At 50.1% G+C, this 19,509-nt stretch overlaps 2 protein-coding genes across 2 annotated transcripts in view; one reads left to right on the forward strand and one right to left on the reverse strand.

Moving 5' to 3' along the window:
• LOC308068209 (aryl hydrocarbon receptor-like) overlaps positions 1–3,317 on the reverse strand; it is a 31,580-nt gene extending 28,263 nt beyond the window's left edge. Inside the window, exon 1 of the mRNA XM_080398416.1 lies at positions 1,891–3,317. Coding sequence (XP_080254542.1) covers positions 1,891–1,931 — 41 coding nt within the window. The 5' untranslated portion in view covers positions 1,932–3,317. The remainder of the gene's footprint in view (positions 1–1,890) is intronic.
• Positions 3,318–9,994: 6,677 nt separating this feature from the next.
• Positions 9,995–19,509, forward strand: part of NDUFA10 (NADH:ubiquinone oxidoreductase subunit A10) — a 43,111-nt gene continuing 33,596 nt past the window's right edge. The window contains exons 1-6 of the mRNA XM_080398417.1: positions 9,995–10,148; positions 11,242–11,410; positions 12,013–12,228; positions 13,009–13,095; positions 16,359–16,480; positions 19,092–19,171. Of these exons, the coding sequence (XP_080254543.1) occupies positions 10,068–10,148; positions 11,242–11,410; positions 12,013–12,228; positions 13,009–13,095; positions 16,359–16,480; positions 19,092–19,171 (755 nt within the window). The 5' untranslated portion in view covers positions 9,995–10,067. The remainder of the gene's footprint in view (positions 10,149–11,241; positions 11,411–12,012; positions 12,229–13,008; positions 13,096–16,358; positions 16,481–19,091; positions 19,172–19,509) is intronic.

A 19,509-nucleotide genomic window follows, 5' to 3' on the forward strand; every position in this document is an offset into this window, starting at 1 on the left:
CAGTTATGAAGTTCCCAGGAGCTCCATGCAAGCCAGCAGGCAGGGCCAGGAGAACTGCCAGCACCCATCATGCACACCTGAGGAATTGACTTGAGCACAACCACATTATTAGCCACCAGAGAATCTGCACAGGTGAGCCCTGCAGGAAACGTTTCCCACTGCTCACAGAAACAGCGAAGCTTGGTCTAGTTGTTTAAAGCCTGTTTAAATTCCCTGCCTTTGGGACTGCCTCCATCCTCACCATCCAGCTGCCCCCTCTTCACAGGGCAAAGCACTGTGCACCGTGCAAGGCTGTCCCAGGAGTGCTGCTCCCCCAGCACAATGCACCGAGCCCTGCCATTCAACAAAGCAGCTGAACACCTACACAAGAGCAAGGAAAAGGCATTTGAAAGAGGTCTGAGCCCCCATTCTGTTTGCAGGAGCCCTAACGCAGCACATTATGAACTGGGTACGGTGCAAAGCTCTGCACGGCCGTGCCATGGAGTCCACCGTGAAGCTGCTGAGAAAAGCTGCTGAGAAAAACTGCTGAGAAAAGCTGCTGACCCTGCTTAGACGGGCCAGCGCGGAGCTGCAGGGAAAGCTCAGCTCCCAGCGGGGCAAAGGCTGTGCCCCTGCTGCAGTGTTGTTTTTCCCCAGCTGCCCTTTGAACAGGGCACCCAGCAGGAAGTTTATCACTTTTGCAAGCTGGCAAGTGCCAAGTGATACTATTAACAACAGCTGAAGTTGCCTGAGCTAATATACTGTCTCCAAATTTTTATTAATTTTTTTAATAAGTAAAAAGCTCTGGACAAACTGTAAAGGGGCCAGAGAGCTCCCTAACCTCATCCTTCCCTCCCAGCCTGGCTGGCTGCACATCCCGCTGCCCTCTGCCCTGCTCCCCTTGGCCTCTCCCAGCAAGACCCTGCCACAAGAAATGCTCCATCACAGAGGAGAATCATCTCTTCCGATTCCCAAGGCTGGCCCTGCGGTGCCAGGGATTGAGGTCCCTCCTGCTCCAAAAAGACATCTTCTCCCACACCCTGAACCACACAAATCCAGCCCAAACTCTCAGTCTGGCCACACCAGCCTCACCACGGGGCTGGAATCACTACTTCAAGGTGAGCAGGAAAAAGGTTTGAAGCACAACAACCACCCTTTGCGTTTTCACACTTTTTTAAGGCTCCCTAATAAACACCTAAGAGAGGCTCTGGCTCACCTTCTTACCATAGATTTATAACACTGATGCTCCTTCCTTCACCCCAGGCTTGGGCTCAGCTCATCTGCCTCCCAGAGCTATACACCCCCTTATCTCCCGTACGCCTGGGAACCTGAGGTACAAACAGGCTGATGCAGCTCCAGAGCCAGTATGGGGGAGGCATGGGGGTCCCACAGCCAGGCAACTCCAGCAACACATCGGGGGTGGGGGGTGGGGGGGCCCGTTATGCAGCAGCTATCGAACGGCATGCTAATTAATTATTGAGGAATAGCAATCTTTTGGTAAATAGTAATTGCTGTGCATTTGATTTACGCTGGCCCTGCAACTCAAACCGGAGGAGAGCTGAGCATCAAAACGGGCATCTCAAACTCCCCGGCGAGCCCACCCCCCCAGCAACGCGGGGGATGCAGGATAAATTCCATCGGGATTTTTATTTTTTCACCAGCATGCCAGAGCCTACAAAGCATTAGCTCCAATTAACCCTAATTAAAACAGAGCAGCCCAAGCACGCTGTCCCCCCATCCCTTTCGCTTCTCCAGCTGCTCCCATCCCCACCACCACTTTGCCTCTCACAAACCAGTTTCCACCCCCCGGCCTGCCCCAGCTCCCTCCGCCCTCCCAGCGCCTGCCAAGCTGCCGCCCCCGGGTGGTACCAGGGGAAAGACCCTCCCCGGAGCACGCCCCCCCGCACCCACCTCTTCGGCACCGGCTTCTTCCTCCTCCTCCCCGCGTACATGCCGCCGGCAGCGCCGAGCGCGGGGCGGGGGGTGCGGGGCGCGGGGCGGGGTTGAAGGAGGATCCCGGCGGGGCGGCCCCGGCCCCTTCCCCGCCCCGGGGACCTCGGCCCGGCCCGCACCGCCGGGGGGGGGCGGCTGCGAGGAGCTGGGGTGGGGGGTCACCGTGCCCAGGAGTGCCGTGCACAGGGGACAGCTGCCACCGTGCCCGGGGGGGGTGTCACTGTTCCCGAGGAGCCGCTAAATCCTGGGAAACACGGTGCCCACGGGCCACCAGCCGCAAGGGGCCATCAAATACACCATGGCCAGAGGGTCACCATCCTCAAGGGGCCACCAAATGCTGGGGAACACGGTGCCCATGGGCCTCCATCCCTAAGTGGCCACCAAATCCTGGGAAACACGGTGCCCATGGGCCACCAGCCACAAGGAGCCACCACATACTGGGAAACACTGTGCCTATGGGCCACCAGCCACAAGGGGCCACCCAAATACTGGGAAATGTTGTGCCCACAGGCCACTGTGCCCGGGGAGCCACCAAACCCTAGGAACACCATGCCCACCAGCAGGTTACCATCTCCGGGGAACCACCATGTTCTGGGAAACAACATGCCCATGGGCCACCCAGCTCATGTTGCTACTGTGCCCATGGGCCACTGTTTCTGGAGTCACCGTGCCCATGTAGCCACTGTGCCCTGGTGGCACGGTGACCCTGGCTGGACGCTAGGTACCCACCAGAGCCCCTCCGTCACTGCCCTCCTCAGCTGGGCAGGGGAGAGAAAATACAACAAAAGGCTTGTTGGGTTGGGGTAAGGACGGGGACATCGCTCAGCAGTTACCGACACGGGCAAAGCAGACTCGACTTGGGGAAATTAGTTTAGTCAATTATAAATTAAATCAAACTAGGATAATGAGAAATAAAACCAAATCTTAAAACACCTTCCCTTCACCCCTCTCTTCTTCCCGGGCTCAATTTCACTCCCAGTTTCTCTCCTCCCTCCCCACAGTGGCACAGGGGGATGGGGAATGGGGCCGTGGCTGGTCCCTCACGCACTGTCTCTGCCGCGGCTCCTCACACTGTGCCCCTGCCCCAGCCTGGGTCCCCCCGCAGGCACAGCCCCCAGGCCCAAGGGGGTCCCCAGCCCTGCCCCAGCCCGGGTTCCTCTGCCCATGGGCCACCAGCCCTGCCCGGAGCTACCCCAGCATGGGCTGCCCATGGGTCACAGCCCCCTGTGGGCACCCCCTGCCCCGGGGGGTCCCTGCTGGGCTGCGGGTGAGGGTCTGCTCCCCTGGGGGCTCCATGGGCTGGGGCCACCATGGCACCCCTGGCACCATGGGCTGCCGGGGAGCCTCTGCCCTGGCACCAGGACAACCCACCCCACCCCCACCCCACCCCCACCCCCACCCCGCCTCCTGTCCTGTCCTGGGGGGCTGCAGGGCTGCTGCTCTCACATATTCTCACTCCTCCCTCCAACTGCTATTGCTATTGTGCAGTAGCTTTTCCCCCTTCTTAAACATGTCATCCCAGAGGCGCTGCCACTGCCGCTGGTGAACTTGGTCTTGGCCAGCGTTGAGTCCATCTTGGAGCCAGTGGCATTGGTTCTGTTGGACATGGGGGAAGCTTCTGGTAGCTTCTCACAGAAGCCAGCCCTTTAGCCCCTGACCAAAACCTTGCCACACAAATTAAATACAGCCCAAAAGTCACTGTGTGCACAGCTCACTGTGCCTATGGGCTACTGTGCCTGTCAGCCAGCATGCACAGGGGGACACCAGATCCTGGAAGCCACCATGCTTATGGGCCACTTCTTTTTTCTGCAAAAGGTGACCACTTCAGAGCAGTTTCCATGCTCCTCTCCTGCTGCAGGATGATGTTCATCCACAGGCTCCATGTTGCTGGTCTCCATGCACTGTGTTCCGTGTCTGTGTGGTCCCTCCTGTGGCATACCCACCAGCCCCAGTCCCTTCCAGGGCAGCCAGGCTGGTGTAACGCAGGAGATGTAGTCCTGCCCCACAGCCAGAGAGGCAATGCAGAACTGGAGTCACATGAATTACTGCTCTTTTTCAACATTGAGGTGTTTTGTCGTGCAGTCACCAGTGAAAAACAAAGAACTGAGCAGAGAGATGCAATAAAATCCCTTATTGTCTGGCTCCGTGGAATAAACCTTTCTATTTTCCTAACCCTGCAGGTACCCTTAGTGCTATGACTCCAGGGCTTTGCAAGATAAGCCTCCCCACCTCCCAGAGCCTGATCTCCTCACTTGTCCCTCTCCAGGAACAGCCAGCCTGTTGCCTCTCACTTTGCATTTCCTTGAGTTAACGCTGCCCAAAGCTTCTGCTCTTCCACCCCAAAGCCACCTTCAACTGCTGTTGTGAAAACAGGAGTGACAGACAGAGACATAACACCTGACCATGGTTTGGTTTCTACCATAAATCTCTTGTCTTTAAAATCAAACCTGTTCATGTCCCAGTGGGAGGAAAGCATGGTGGACAACCCTGTGCTTTCACAGCTGCATTGGTGGTACCGGCAGCTACGTGCCACGGCACAGAGTGGTGGCACGTTGGGAGGTGAGTCTGGCTGGTATCCAGCAGCAGCCACAGCAAGACTAAGAATGGGACAAGCAAATTTGATATTCCCCTGAGGAATTTCCTGGCCTCCAACTATTTTTAGCCTCGGTGCTTTCCTCAGCCAGATATGGCTTCTACCCAGTAATGCTCTTCCAGGCTCCCCTTGAATCTGCGTGACCGTTTAGCACCGTTTGGCAATGAGTTGCGCAGTCCGACTCGCACTGCACAAATGCCCACCTTCCCTGACCTGGTTTGAAAGCCTGGCTTCCGCCACTCACGTGGTCGCTTGGATCTTTGGTTTTCCTTGTTTGCCCTCCTCTGAGCTTTTTCTCATTCCACCGTGTCCCTTCTGAGGTGAGAAGGACAGCAAAAAACCTGTGGATTCATACTGGTGCCAAATGATGTCCTTTGTTTTCCTTGCTCCACCTTTCCTCACCACTTTCCCTTTTTGATCCTTGCTGAGTTGACATTTTCAGGGATGAGACACCTCTCCTGAGCGGTGAGGCGAGGCTCAGAGCCCCATGTGTTATGTGTAGGCGTGAGACTGCCTGCTCCCACCTGCATCACTTGTGCTGTTACCTGCACTGAACAGGACCTGCTATTTTACTGCTCCATCCTGTAACACCCCTTTGACATCCTCCCTAGGACGAGTAAACATCACCAAATGCAGCCTCCTCACCATTCACACCCCATTTAGGACACTGGTGTCAAACAGCAGAGTTTCCAGCATGGATCGGGCAGAGCTTGACCTCCTGGAGCTGTGGGAATATCTCTCTTATTCCCACGTGGGTACAGAGGAACATGGAGAGATGGTCCCTGGGGTGTCAGCTCGTCCCCTGCTCTGGTCACCCCTTCAGCATCCTGACAGCCCTGCAGCCTCCACTGCCGAGTTTTTCCAACCCTCTCACTGGAAAGACTTGCCTGACGTGCCAGCACATTGCAGACAGAGCTGTAAAGGATAGAAAGCCAGACCCACACACATCGTATGTGGTTTGGTTTTTTTAAGCTGTTTGCAAATTCCAGGGATAAATTTTTGAAATGACACTTGATCACTTCTTGCCAAAGGGCAAAGCAGAAGCAGCTAATGATATAAAAAATGTCCCAGGTCAGCAAAGCTGATGTCAGTTTGATGGGAAATGTGTTAATACATTTGTTTATAACTTTCCTAGACCATACATAGATGCACAGTAATTTACCCATGCTTTTAATAAGGCAGGCAAAGATGCAGCCCAGCCCTGGAAATTGCACTCCAGTGTCTCCATCAAGTGGAGAAGGGAAGCTGGGGGAGGAAGGTGTCCCAGCTGCCAGCACCACGGGCTGCCCAGTTCTTGGGTGTCTCGGGGGCAGGCAGGGCTGTGGGAAGGCAGTTTCCAGAGGACATCCCTGGGTCCAGATTTCAGCCACTGTGAAACTCAGCTGCGCAGCTCTACCAAAGCAAAAGGCAGAAATAAGCGTCTGTGGGTTTATAACTGTTTGCCTGTATCCATCTCTCCTGCAGACTTGAGGTTGGGAATAGGTGACAGGTGGAGGGAGAAAATCTGGCTGTTGTGCTTTATGAGAAAAGTGCCTAAACCTAATCATGGCAGAGCAGGGGCAAGCCTTCACCCAGTAAAAACTGGTAGAGCTGCCTTGTCTTTGATGATATTCATCATCTCCAGCACGGTGACTTCTCACAGTCCCTTGTACAGTAGTTAGGAAGGTCAAAAGTCTGTTACTGGCTTTCACCAGGGCACTGATCTTTGGCCATCCAGTGCAAGAGTATCCCTGGAGGTAAATCTGACCATGATGGCCTGAGCTCAAGGACAAGAAACGGCAGTAAGGAAACCCTCTTGTCCAGTTTGGAAGCCATGGAGATGCTCAAGCTGGAAAGGAAGAAAATAATTCATCTCTAGTATCAAAGCAGGTCCAGTGTGTAATTGAGGATTTGTTGTGCTTGAGACTCAGTGCTCAGCAGTGTGATGACATCCCCTCCCATCCCAAATCCCTGCCAAGGAACAATGGAAGCAGGGCTGTCCTGGGGGCTGGATAAGCCATAGGTGTCCTCCCTGATGAAGCACCCAGGGGAAGTGGTGGTGCCATGGGCAGCCTCTGGTGACAGCCCCAGGCACAGCTCAGCCTGGAGGAGCCCAGGAGCAGCAGGAGATGGAGGGTGAACATGAGAGGAGGCTGCAGCATAGCTCCAAGGTCCATCGGGGAGACAGGACCAGGGACAAGGCTACCTGCAGTATAGATCCAAGGGCTGCCCACGCACAGGGCCATTAGAGAGGGACACACATAGACACAGGCAAAGGTACAGCCTAAGCACAAGTCTAGGTGCTTGAGGCTGAGATTAATGAAGCCTACAGAGCCGTGAGCAGAGCGTGAGGTTGGCTGGTGCTTGCAGAGACCTGGCAGGTCATCCACCAACATCCCTCATGCAGGTAGATGTCCCTTATGAAGTGCTATGCCTGTGGTGGGTCACCACGGGGCTTTGTCAGGGTGACACCAATCTGAGGCAGGGACAAGGCATGGGGGCTCGGAGCTGAGACAGAGATGGGGATTTACAAAAAGCCCCCAGAGGCTGAGTGGGGAGGGGGTGGGGGTCAGTGCTGAGGACCCCCAGGTTTGGGAGTAATTATGGAGCCCAGGGTCATAGGCAGGCAGGACTGGGGGGAGTGAAGGGGGAAAAGATCCAGGGGAGCCATGGGGGCAAGACCCTGCAGCACTTGAGGGTCAAGGCTTGTAGTAGAGGCAATGAGATGATGAACTGGGAGCCAAGGAGGACCTTGGCACAGGCAGGGCCCATGCTGATGTGGTGCAGCCCCACAGCTTCCGCTGGATGGGGCTCAGGACAGGGCTGGAAGTGTGGCCATCTCGCTGGCAGTACCGGCAAGGAGCTGCCCTGCCTCCCCCACAAGCTACGCCAGTCCCTAAGGAGACAGCAGGCTGGGAATTATGTGATGGTTGAAAGCAGGAGATAAAGAGATGAAGAAATGTGATTATAGAGGAAGAAGTCAGGCAGAGACTGATCACAGGTTAGGGAGCAGTGCCAGCCCCTGCCATGTCAGCAGAGCATTGCAGGGACTAACCCTGCAGGTGACAGTGATGGTTTTCTGCCCCCCTGGCTCTCCGAGCTGGCCCAGAGTGGCAGCAGACCTGCTCCGCAAGGCAGCAAAGGCAGCACTAAGCCTGCACTTGCTCCCTTTTCTGGAAGAGTTTCTTTTCCAGCAAATTAAAGAAATCTCATCCCAGGGAGCGTGGTCTTAGGTACCAGGGAGATACTTGGCAAGGGGCACAGCTGTCCCTTCCTGCTCTGACATCTCCTTGATCTGGCTCCTACCCCCACCACTTGTTTCAACGAGGTATTTCCAAGCTCGGTGAAAAGCTGAGTGTTAGAGAGCCAGAAACTCTGGTTCATTCAGAGATTTCTCTGCAGTTTTCTGCTCCTTGACCAACACAGGAGGTCAGGCTGGCCAGGCAGATGGATATTTTCGGATGCAAAGCAAATCTGCTCTGCAAGCTTCCCAAAGCAGAACAGTTTCTCCAGCTTTCCTGTTGGCAAACATGGAGCAGCAAAACAAAAAGTAAGGGGAAGCAAAACTGCCACTGGTCACTGCAGCAGTATGGAGACAGGAGCAGCTTCTACAGAGAAGATGCTTTGGATGTGATACCCCCAGATGTGAACAGCATCTTGGCAGCCTTTCTCAAAGTCTCCAGCAAGCCCTGGGAGGTATGGGGACCTGTCGGTGCTCCTAACACAGCTCCAGGGGACAAGTCATGGTGGCGGGCAGGGGGAAAGCAGCTTTCCTTCAGCATTACCCAGCCCCATCTTGTGGCAAAGATCAGCAAAACCTCCAAGAGCAGCGGTGAAGTTCGCCACCACCACGTCTGCCTGCTGGGTGGGCATTAGGGTGCTTTCCAGGTGTCTTCTCCTGCCCTAAGGTTAAAGCATCCCTTCTCCTGCAGCACCCCCAGTCCCAGCTGCAGGCAGCAGTGGTAGGGTTGGCCCGAGCTGCAGCTGGCCAGCTCCAATGCTTGCATGAGGAGCTTGTCCTTGGCTGCTGCCACCCGAGCACTGAGCCTGCTGCGGGATTTGCCCAAACAGGCTGGGTACATCTTGACTGCAGAAGCACACGCTGGTGAGTTGTCCCCCGTGTCCTCTCTGTGCCACCTCATTGTAGCCTCCATTCCCAGTCCATCTTTCATTTCTGGAGGCCATCAATGTTACTGACTCCCATCCCTCCTGAAGGAGGCCCATGCAGCTCTGCCACAAGCAGAGAGCAACAGTGAGAAGCACCAGGCAGATGCTCTTCGCTCTGCAGAGAGTTATGAGGGTTCTCTCTCCATGGTGGCCAAGCAACCTCAGGCTGGCAGCTGGTGGCATCAGAGAGTGACAAATGCACACGGAGGCTGATGGACCTTCACCATCCTCTTCTTTGAGAACAGCGAGAATCCAGAGAGGGAGGGGATGACTCTAAGGTGCCGGTACGGAGGGTGTCATGCTGTCCCCTGCTAGCAATGGCTAGCAAACACAGCCCAAATCAAAGGCCCAAAGCATTTTAGATGGGGAAGTGGGAACTGTCCCAGGTCACCAGCTCCCAAAGAGCTGGAGAAGGAGGTAGGTCTTGGTTTCCACCTCTTTGGCTGTGTAAATCCGGAATGCTGTGGGTAGCCAGCCACCGGGGCCTTCATTTTAACGGCTGGGTCCCCACCAGTCTGGAACGGGGAGCAGTTTTTAGGGTTAGGGGTTTTTAGGGTTAGGGGTTTAGGTCCCGCCGTGAGTCTTGCAGCTCCCAGCCGGGTAGCAGGTGAGGCTGCCTTGGGTGCCCCGGCGGGGGTGAGGAGGCAGGGGGGCGCCCGGGCTGCACCCTTCGCGTTCGACTGTGTGAGCCCACACGGCGGCTGATGGGAAGCGACACGATGGACAGTGTGGCTGGAAAGCCTGTCATGGCAGGAAAGCCAGGAATAAGCAACTCGCATCCCCAGAGCTCAAGCCCTGGCAATCCCACCGCCCCTGACCCACGGACCCAGCGGGCAGGGGGAGCGTGGGGGGCTGTGGCACGAGGCCGCCTGCCCATTTGGGCCGAGGGGTCAATGCCCGCGGAGCCACCAAGGACACCATGCAGCCGTGCCATTGTCCCACCACCGGTTCTCCTCCCGGAGCCGTGGGACTTCCCGAGGGAACAACGTTTGCCAGAAAAGCGACACTGGAGGCGTGAGGGAGCTCTGCTTTGCCGGGCACAGCGCGGGAGAGGCGGGCAGCTCCCTGCCCCTCGCCCCCTGCCCGCTCTGCCTGTACCGGGACCCCCCAGGGCCAACCCGGCGCCCCCGGGCCCTGCCTCCCGCCGGCGGGGCAAAGCGCGGCTGCCCGCCCGCCCCGGCAGCGCTCCCAGGGGCTGGGCAGCACCGGAGCGGACGGGGGTGTCACCGCGGGTGGCGCCGCCACCGGCCCCCGCGGCCAGCGGCGGGAACAGCCGCGGCGGGCACCGCGTGACCCCGGGAGGGGGCGTGGCGCCGCGGGGCTATCCGTGACGTCATCACCCCGCGCCCGCAACTTATCGTCGCGGCGGGGCCGGCGCCGTCACCTCAGCGCCGCCATGTCCTTGTGGGTGGCCAAGCTGGGTCCGGCCGCGGCCGCCGCCGCTCGGGGCCGCCTGGGGAGCTCCGTTGTACCGGCGGTGAGCGGGGCCGGGGAAGGGGGAGGGCCCTGTGCCCAGCCGCGTTCCCTCGGCTGCGGCGGCCGCCCCTCGGCGCGGCCGGGCGGGCTCACCTTGGGGTGCTGGGGCCGCTGCGGCCTGTGCTGCTGGCGCCCTCTCCCCGCCCTTCAGCAGCGGGGCTGGGCTCCCGGGCCGGCCTCTGCTCGCTCCCACCGGCGTTCCTGTGCTCCTGGGAGCGGCCCTAGGGCGGGGGGATGCTGGGCTGCCCCTTAGGAGGGGATATTCCCGGTGGGCCAGTGCAGGGACGGTGGAGACGAGGTGAGATTTAAGGTAAAGGCATGAGTAAATACCTAGGTAAAGGCATGAGTAAATACCTGAGAGCAGAGCGTGGTGACCCAGTGACCTTCACCTTGGGAATGTGGTCTTTGGTGGTGCAAGCAGAAGAATTTTAAACAAAAATAAAATCTCATATGTGTAATGCCACTACGTTGCTCAGAAGACTTACTCGATTTTTGCCAAGGTTTCTGGGCAGCTTTGCTGAGCAGGGCTCAGTAAGGTGCTGCTTTCAGCTTTATGGGTGGTTATTTCTTTCCACCTTTGCCCAGATACTGTCTCATGCAGAAATGGAGCTGGAACTCACCTGAGAGTCTGGGAGGAATTTCTGAGGGTCTGGGGGAGGGTTTAATGTTAATATCTACCCAACAACAAGCAAACAAACAAAAGTACAAGCAAAAGTTTACTGTTTGATCTCCCTTGGGAATGCAGGGCACGTCATGTCTGTGGCCTTCAGTAAATCTGAGAAGTTTCTGTCATTGTGTAGGTTCAGAGTGGAGTTCTGGCAGAGCAGTCCCACTTCAAGTTTTAAAGGCACTGAAAGTTGTTTTATGGTTTCTGCCTTCTCAGCCTTGCTTTTTCATGAAGAGCTTCTCAGCCTAAATATTGCTTCAGTTGTGAAGCTGAAATGGCAGCACTATACTGTATGAAAATTCCTTGTATTAGATGTGCGAGTATGTATCTTCATGCATGTGCAGAAGGTCTGAAAAAGCTGCATATTGAGCGTGCCCAGTTCAGCTAAGAAAACTGAAAATTTAATTTTGGTGTGTTTTTTTTTCAGGCAAGAATTCATATCAGCCCCAAGTGGAATTTGGAGTATGGTTGGCTGGCTTATATGTTGGGAGACAGAGCTATGGGAAAGTTCACTGAATACAGCAAAGTCTTTACAGTGGAGGGAAACTTATCTTCTGGGAAGGGCAAGCTTGCAAAACTAGTAGCAGAAAAACTAGGTATCTCTTATTTTACCTATTTCTGTAATAGTTAATAGAATTTGTCATTACGGTTGTCATTCTTGTGCAAAGAAAGTTAGTTCACCAATAAACTCTTGAATTATTACTTAGGCAGTGCCACAGTTAATGTGGAAAGCTTATTGGTAAGGGGAGAGTAAAATGTTGGTGAGGCTTGAGATGAGGATGGGATATTTGTCAGATCCGTGGGATGCTTGTGTAGGTATGATTTGTTTTGAAAAAAAATCAGTTCTAATGAAGTCATTTTGCTCCCTGAGCTCCTACCTCTGGTAGAGTCACTGAGCACCTCGAGAGGTAGGATTTTCTGCATGGGTGTACACCAGAGCATCAAGGGGATTAGAGGATTGGTGGCAAAAAGATTCTGCGTAGAATGATAGCTCAGCTCGCACTGGGGAGGTGGAAGGTGGCAATACTTGAAATTTGGGTTTGTCTGCCCTCTGTGATGTGATTGACCAAAGGTTTTTCTGCTGTTTTCAAGAGTTGTTCAATGTAAAGCTATATATTTGAGCTGCATAGATGTTTACTGTAAAGGAACAAAACGTATATATTGATTGGTGCTCTGTTGTGGGTTTCTTTTTTGTCAGGGATGAAATACTTCCCAGAAGCAGATCTCCATTACCTAAACAGAATCACAGCAGACAGAACGCTGCTGCATGAGAAATTTAATGGTTTCTGTAACCTAGAGAGGTTTTACAATGATCCGAAATGCCCTGATGGACACTCTTATCGACTGCAAGCTTGGCTGTTTGGTAATCGTGTTTTACAGTATGCTGATGCATTGGAGCATCTGCTGAGCACAGGTTAGATTTCACAGTGAATAAATTTCATTTCTGAATTAACATCTGAGTGTAAGTTGCAAGTAAGCTGTGTAAGTGCTTTGCTAATACCTGCATTTTAAAATGGAAGGCTCTTGTATGGTTAAGCTTTTTATATTTTTCCCCCCTTAGTGAGTACATGTGAGCAGCCATTTGGAAAAATACTTTGCATGTTTTCTGTTGGAGCAGTATCTTATATCCTTTCTAGCAAAGGAAATATGTACACATTACCAAGTTCATTAGTTTTCATTTGGCAAGCCCTGATTATTCTCAAAAAGGCATTTTAAACATACCAAGATAGCTTTGTGTTGTGTGGCCTTTTTAAAACTCTTCCTAGGCTTAGTTCCTAATGGTGTCTTTTGTTCAGTCTTTATTTCATTAAATACTGTTGTGTGGTGGTGGTGTTACAATTTGAGTGTCTTCTGTTGAGAGAAGATTTCCTATACCAACACTGATTTACCTGTTGCTTATGCTTTAGTGTTTTCCACAAATGATGAAAATATGTGGATTTTAGAAAGTTTGACACGTTTAAGCTACTGTAGTAATAGGTACAGTAGGAGAATATGTGGGTGAGACAGGCATGTTCATTCAGCATACGTATCCAGTATGTTGTAGTGAGCCAAAAGCTTGCTCTTTGGTTTTATTTAAATTTTCTAGAAAAGCATTCAGAAAATTGACTGTAATAGAAGTATTGTCTATAATTTTAAATGTTTCTGCCAGCAGTCTCTTTGAGCCTTGCTGACTGGAACCTCCTTTCAATTGCAGGACAAGGTGTGGTGATGGAGCGCTCTCCCTACAGCGACTTTGTGTTTCTGGATGCAATGTTTAAACAAGGCTATATCCACAAGCGATGTAAGTTACTTGCATGCCAAAGGAAGTTATTTTGCTGTAATCTGTCAGAAGTGTGGTAGTTTAGGTTTTAAAAAAGAAACAAAAAAGCCTGCTTGGAAGATGGTGTCCTTGAAATACTCAGAGTTGTTTGTAAGGTGCTTAGCACCTTGCTGTTCTGTGCATCAAGGACCAACCTCCAGCCATGAGACTTCCAGGTTTTCTTTGAGGCTTGGGTTCTGCTGATATGTTAAAGAACATGTATTCTGTGTATTGCTCGTGTCCTGTCAGCCAGAGACTCCTGTAGTTCCCTGAACATGTGGTGAGGATGCTGATGAAGACTAGAGGCCCTTTGGGCAGACCATGATCTTGGAGTATTAGGTGGGAGGTAAATAATGGGTCAGCAAGGTTTGTCCTACTTGCCTTAAAGAGCCAGGCCTGTTGCAAATGTCAGAGAAGACAAATGTTGCCCTTGTCTTCAAGAAGGGCAAGGAGGAGGATCCAGGGAGTTACAGGCCAGTCAGCCTCAGCTTGATCTGATGGAGCAAATCCTCCTGGAAGCAATGTCCAAACATATGAAGATGTTTAGGTGATGGATAATAGTCGTCATAGTTTTATGAAAAGGAAGTCACACTTAAACAGCTGCTAGTCAGCTCCTCATAGCAGGCTAGCTCAGTGGATGAGCAGAGAGCAGTGGCTATTGTTTATATTAAGCAAGGCTTTCAGTGCTGTCTCTCATAACCTCATCACTGAAAAACTGATGGTTTAGTTACGCAGGCAGTGAATTGAAAAGTGGCTGAACTGCTGGGCTCAAAGGATTGTGATCAACAGTGCAAAGTCCAGCTGGAGGCCAATAACTAGTGTATCCCAGGGGACGAGGATGTTGCTCTCATCAAATCTGGAGTACTGTGCCCAGTTCTGGGCTACCAGTTAAAAAAAAAAAGATGTGAACTTACTGGAGGGAGTCTAGCAAAAGCCCTGAAGGTCATTAAGAAACTAGAGCATCCAATGCATGAAGAGAGATTGAGAGAACTGGGGCTTTTTGGCCTGGAGAAGAGAAGGCAAGGCTCAGGGGGTTGTATAAATCCCTGATGGTGTTTATGTCTAAAAATACTTGAAGGGGGAAAAGTACTGTGTGGATCCAGTCTCTCCTCAGTGGCACTTAGTGAGAGGACAAAAGGCAAAGGGCCTTGAAATACAAGAGGTTCAATTTATAAGAAAAAAACATTTTCTACTGTAAAGGTAGTGAAACCTTAGAGCAGATTGCCTGGGGAGGCTGTGGGATCTCTGTCCTGGAGATACTCAGAACACTCGGACACAGTCCTGAGCCACTTGCTCTAGTTAACCCCATTCTGAGCAGAGTGGCTGAACAACATGATCTGTGGATGTTCCTTCCAACCTGGGTGTGATTCTGTGGTTTGGGGTTATGGGTGGTGAGCTCCTGAGCAGTGCAGTGTTACTGTGCTGGTGCCTTGTGGACAGATGCGTAGAGTCTCCATCCCTTGGCTAGGAATGGAGCAGTTGTGAGACACATAGGAGACCAGCCACAGCCAAATGTGCAAACTTAGCGCTGAGTTTGAAAGTATGTAGAAAATAACCGTAAAGCCCAGTCATCAGCTGACCCTTTAGTAAATTGCTGTTGAAATTCTTGTTTCTGCCTGTTCTTAGCAAATCTGGCATTTTGACTACTCATCAGGTGAAGATAATTGTTCCCCTGACTGCCTCGTGCTGCTTCAGTCCTGTTTGATTTGGCTTAGATTTAGGAGGTGTATATTTGTTTTTTAACACCTGCTGTAAGTTGCAACTTCTTGCTGAATGTGTTTGAGAGCTGGTTGTAATGAACTGTCTTACTGCTCTGTGGTGGTGACGCAAACAAAGCCCAGCGACCCACAATTTCTATTTAATATAAAATGCTAGTAATAAGTAATGGATTGCTGGAATCCTTACACAGCATACATCTTGATTAGAGGTACTGCTGACTTACTGTGGTGCCAAGCACAGTGGGCTTTAAATTTTTCACAAACTGTTTGAATTTGAAAGCCTGGCACTACATTTCTAGCTAAGCCAATGAGCCTTATTGAAGAAAGCTTGCACTAGATTTAGGTTTAATGGAGCCTGTGCTATCCGTGCCACTTTAATTTGAATTGATGCTTCCCCTGAACCTGTGTGGCTTCCTAATCACCAACTATTACCCACAAAATGCTTTAGGTTATTGATGTGGTAGAACCACAGACCTGACCAGCTCCTCTCAGATACATTTTTCTGCATTGGAAGGTGAGGTCCTCCAAAGGGCAGCCTGGTGGTTGTGTTTTTGGAGAGAAGATCTGCTGTTGCTCACGTGGAGCACAGAGCTACTGAGTAACAGTAGTGCACAGTATGCCTCCAGTACAGGTGAAGAGGGACGTTGCTGGATTGGTGATGCCTTAAAATATTTGGTTTTCCTCAGCATGATTTCTTGTAGGCATTGGAGGGCAAGGCAGATGCCTGCCTCATCCTTGGGTTTCCCCCCTTGTAGAAAATAGAGTACAAGTTCTTGCAAAGTCTTCTTGAAACATGTGACCTTCTGCTGAAGCGGTATCATGAAACAGCTCTTCTGCGGGTGGTGAGGCTTATTTAATGTGGCATTTTAGAGCCACCGAGGGCGCATGCGTTTTCAGTTCTCTTCCAGTAATCAGTAATGACCTCTGGGACTTTAGTTGTGTTTGTTCACCTTTGCCACACTGTCATCTCTGTGGGAGGTTGGGGCTATTTATTTTGTGGATGAGGCTGTGGCAGAAGGCAGCCCCAGCCAGTGGTCACCTCAGGTGACCCGAGTGCTGCAGTCTCTCCCTGATGTTTTGAGGGGCTGTCTCTAAATGATAGTGGGCAAAACCTAAGTTTCTCTAAACTTGTTAGAAATAAACCCCCTCTTTGATAATAGCTGATGTTAGATTCTTGTGACAGTGCATGCAGCTTCTTAGTTTAATTGTGTTTTACTTTCTGTTTCTGGAAGAGTGTTTATTCTAAAAACTTCCTGAATCCTATTTGAAGAAAACCCTACCTAAACTTGTTGTATCAGCCAGGAAGAGGAGATACAAATACAAAGGTGGAGGATGTGGTTTAATTGCAAATAGAATGTGTTTAGCAAGTGCAGGAAAAACCACTCAGGAAATGATTGAGGGTTCATTACCAGACAGATTATAATCACACTGTTCCTATTGCACTTGTCCTCGTTTGTGAAGTGTGTACGTGTTCAGCTGGGCTGCCTTTAGCTCTCCAGTGTATTTGGTTCATTTTTTTTTGTACAGGTCTTGATCACTACAAGGAGATCAAAGAGAACAGCATTTGTGAATTCCTGCCACCTCACTTGGTCATTTATATAGATGTACCTGTCCCAGAGGTGCAGAAGAGGATTCAAGATAAAGGCGAGGTAATTTTATGTCTTGCTGCTATTGCTGCCTGTTAATGTCTGTTGTAATCAAACCTTTATGCATGAGTCCTGTGGGCTTTGCTGCAGAATTCTGCTTCTGAAAAGGTTCTTATCCTCTTAGGTGTAAGAACTGTGTGTTGGTGATGACTGTGTGGGTATTCCGGTATGTTTTCTCTAAAAAATGCAAAAATCAACTTTTTGACTTGCAGCAGTATGCTGCCATTTCTGTACTGAGAAACTGTATAAAATTCACCAGCTCTTAGAAACCAGCCTCTGTAGCTGCCACATCAGGAGTCATATCCAGGTAATGTGCTTCTTGCAATACACTCTAAGATTGTCTGTACTTTTGAGTATTGGAAGACCCAGCTGTGGTCCCTGTCTCCAGCTTCCCCAGCCGACTGCTTTTTCAGACCCACACAATGTCAACACAGGTCACTTGTGATCAGCAAGTTCAGTTAACTTTCTGAAATTAAGAAAATTACTGTTTGGTGCTTTTGTATTAACACAGTGAAACCACCAGTTTTAAACTAAACACTAATTTTGTATAGGTATTCCATGAAATACAAAACCCAGGGTGTTTTCTGGCTATTCTAATGTGAAGTTGATAAGAAGTCCAGTTGCTTCTTGTCACTAGTGCAACTTCAGTCTAGTCTGAGGTCATGGTATGTGACTCTTACCTATTATTGATCTTTGACAGTTGTGGAACATTCTCACTTTTGCTCTCAGAACCCTTTGAGGGTGGCATAGTTTCTCTCCAAGATGTCTTTTTTTGAAGCCGTGGTATTGGATGGAGACTACTGGTAAAAAGAAAAGAAAATAAACTTAGTTCTGTAGCATTGTCTTCAAATTACCTCTCTTTATATCAGCATATTAGGTGGCTGGCTTGTTGAAATAGTCTTGGATCGGAAAAGCTGTAGGGCGCTTTTCAATAATGACTAATCTAAAGAAGGTTTTTGGTCTGGGTTTTTGCATCCCCCTTCTGTGATACTTGGACATGTGCTTGTAAGTAGTCTCAGATGTGTAATGACGATTAAATAATGTTTACCTTGTACCTTGTTCAAAGGCTATGGAAAATTTCGTCGAGTGAAGTATTTAACTGTGGAAAGCCAGATAGATTAACAAAGAAAAGCTTTCTTGTAGGAAAATTGTCAGGTCTCTTAAATGCTGGTGTTGCCCGTTTCTCTCGAAGTGTGAGTGTGCTAGGGTGACCTAGTAGCATTTCGTTTTGTGGTTTCCTGCTCATTTAAGAGGGAGCCTGATGATTGCCAAAGGGAAGCGGCTTCAAAGCCGTAAATGGAAGGCTGCCCTTGCCGCTTTGTGATCTGCATGGCCTGAGTTGCTTAGTCTGCTGGTTGAATGGCTCTGCCCTTCTGCCCTCCAGCAGTTTAGGCCATGACTGAATGTGCCTCTGCACTTTAATGAACAAGATACTCTTGTACTGGAAAACCATAGCGTTTTTCTTTTGGCAACTTCAGTGACAGAATTAGAAACTTTTTAATGTATCGTGGGAATTTGAGTTCTTTTTCTTTTGTAAGCATAAAGGTTGGTGGCATTTTTGAGACCTTTAGGCAGAAATTGCTGGTGTAACTTGTAACTTTCTGACTCAGTGGCACTACTGAACATTGTAGTGCTTGTTTTGGGGATGGTATTTTGGGGAATTCTGCCGCCTTGGCAGATGGAATGTTTGATGTTCAGCGTGCTGTTGTTGCAGGGCACTGGAAAAAGAAAAGCCCTCCAGTAGGCCCAACAAGCAGAGACACAGATCCTTCCAACATAATGGGCAACTTGAATGAGTATTTCAAGCAGGAAATGTATTTTAATTTTAGGATTGAACTGAAGGAGCAATGGTAGATTAGAGAAACTCCTGGCATTTTGCAAATGTGGCATTGAAGTACACTGTATGGAAGATGAACTGTTTTAACAGTAGGTATGATATCCATTGAAACTTTAAAGAAAGATTTTGGACTGGATGGTTGCCCATGCACTTGACTTAGACAGCAAATGGGTGCATGTTGGCCCTCGCATTGAAAAGGCAGTCTCAGACAATCTTCCATTTTTCTGGATGTTTATATAAAACTTCCTTGAATGGGCAGGTAGCTGAGATTGATTGGTCCTTGGAAAGCTGATCTTTTTGAGGCTGTTGATGTATGGTTCTCTTAGTTTATGTGAGCCTCAGGGCAAATGAGGTGATTCCTGTAACAAACTGAAATAAATTGGAAGAAACTTTTTTGCTTTTAGATTCTTCTGTTGAACCTGACTTTCCCTTTCTTTCTAGATTCACAAGCTTATCAAAAGAATCTTACTGACATGGCTAATTATTAACACCATGGGCATAATAGTACAAGGCAAAGCAATGATTAACACAGACTGACTTGTTCCTTGGGGTACTCTAGATATATTTACTGCTGTGTAAAAAGTTCTAAACACTCCAAGTGTGTCTTAGTTCTTTGAATTTTCATTGATGTGTACGTGGTTCATTCAGATGTTTCATTGTTAAGACAAGAGTGAACTCTTGGCAGATATTGTGGCAGTGCCTTCTGTTTAGGCTGGAATCTGTACTGGTGGGAAAAGAAAAGTAATTTCACATCATTGTTTTCTGTTTGTGTTTTAGCCATATGAGAAAAAGGTGTCTCCTTTGTATCTCCAGGGCATTGAGGATGCTTACAAGAAAACCTTCTTACCAGAGATCAGGTTAGCAAACCAAAATGTTTCGTCTAAGTCTGAATAAAAATGTGTGCAAATCATAAAATCTCTGACAATCAAATAAAATCCTGTTGTGAGAAATTGTCGTTGTGCTATGTGGTATGGTATTATGTCCTAATGACCGGGTATTGCATTCATGGCATAACAACTGTGCGTAATTGTGTTGCAGTGCTGGAAGATCAAAAATGAAGCCTTTTTGGGTGTGAGCTTTGTAAAGCTGTGTTTTTTGACTCTGAATAGATTCAGAGTGTGGGAAGTGTTGTACAATAGTAAATTAATTTGATTTCATTGACCTACCTTATATGTTGCAAAACTAATGAGCCCTG

The sequence above is a fragment of the Falco punctatus genome, assembly GCF_963210335.1.
Source record: "Falco punctatus genome assembly, chromosome: 8".
In the NCBI taxonomy this organism is placed as follows: Eukaryota; Metazoa; Chordata; class Aves; order Falconiformes; family Falconidae; genus Falco; species Falco punctatus.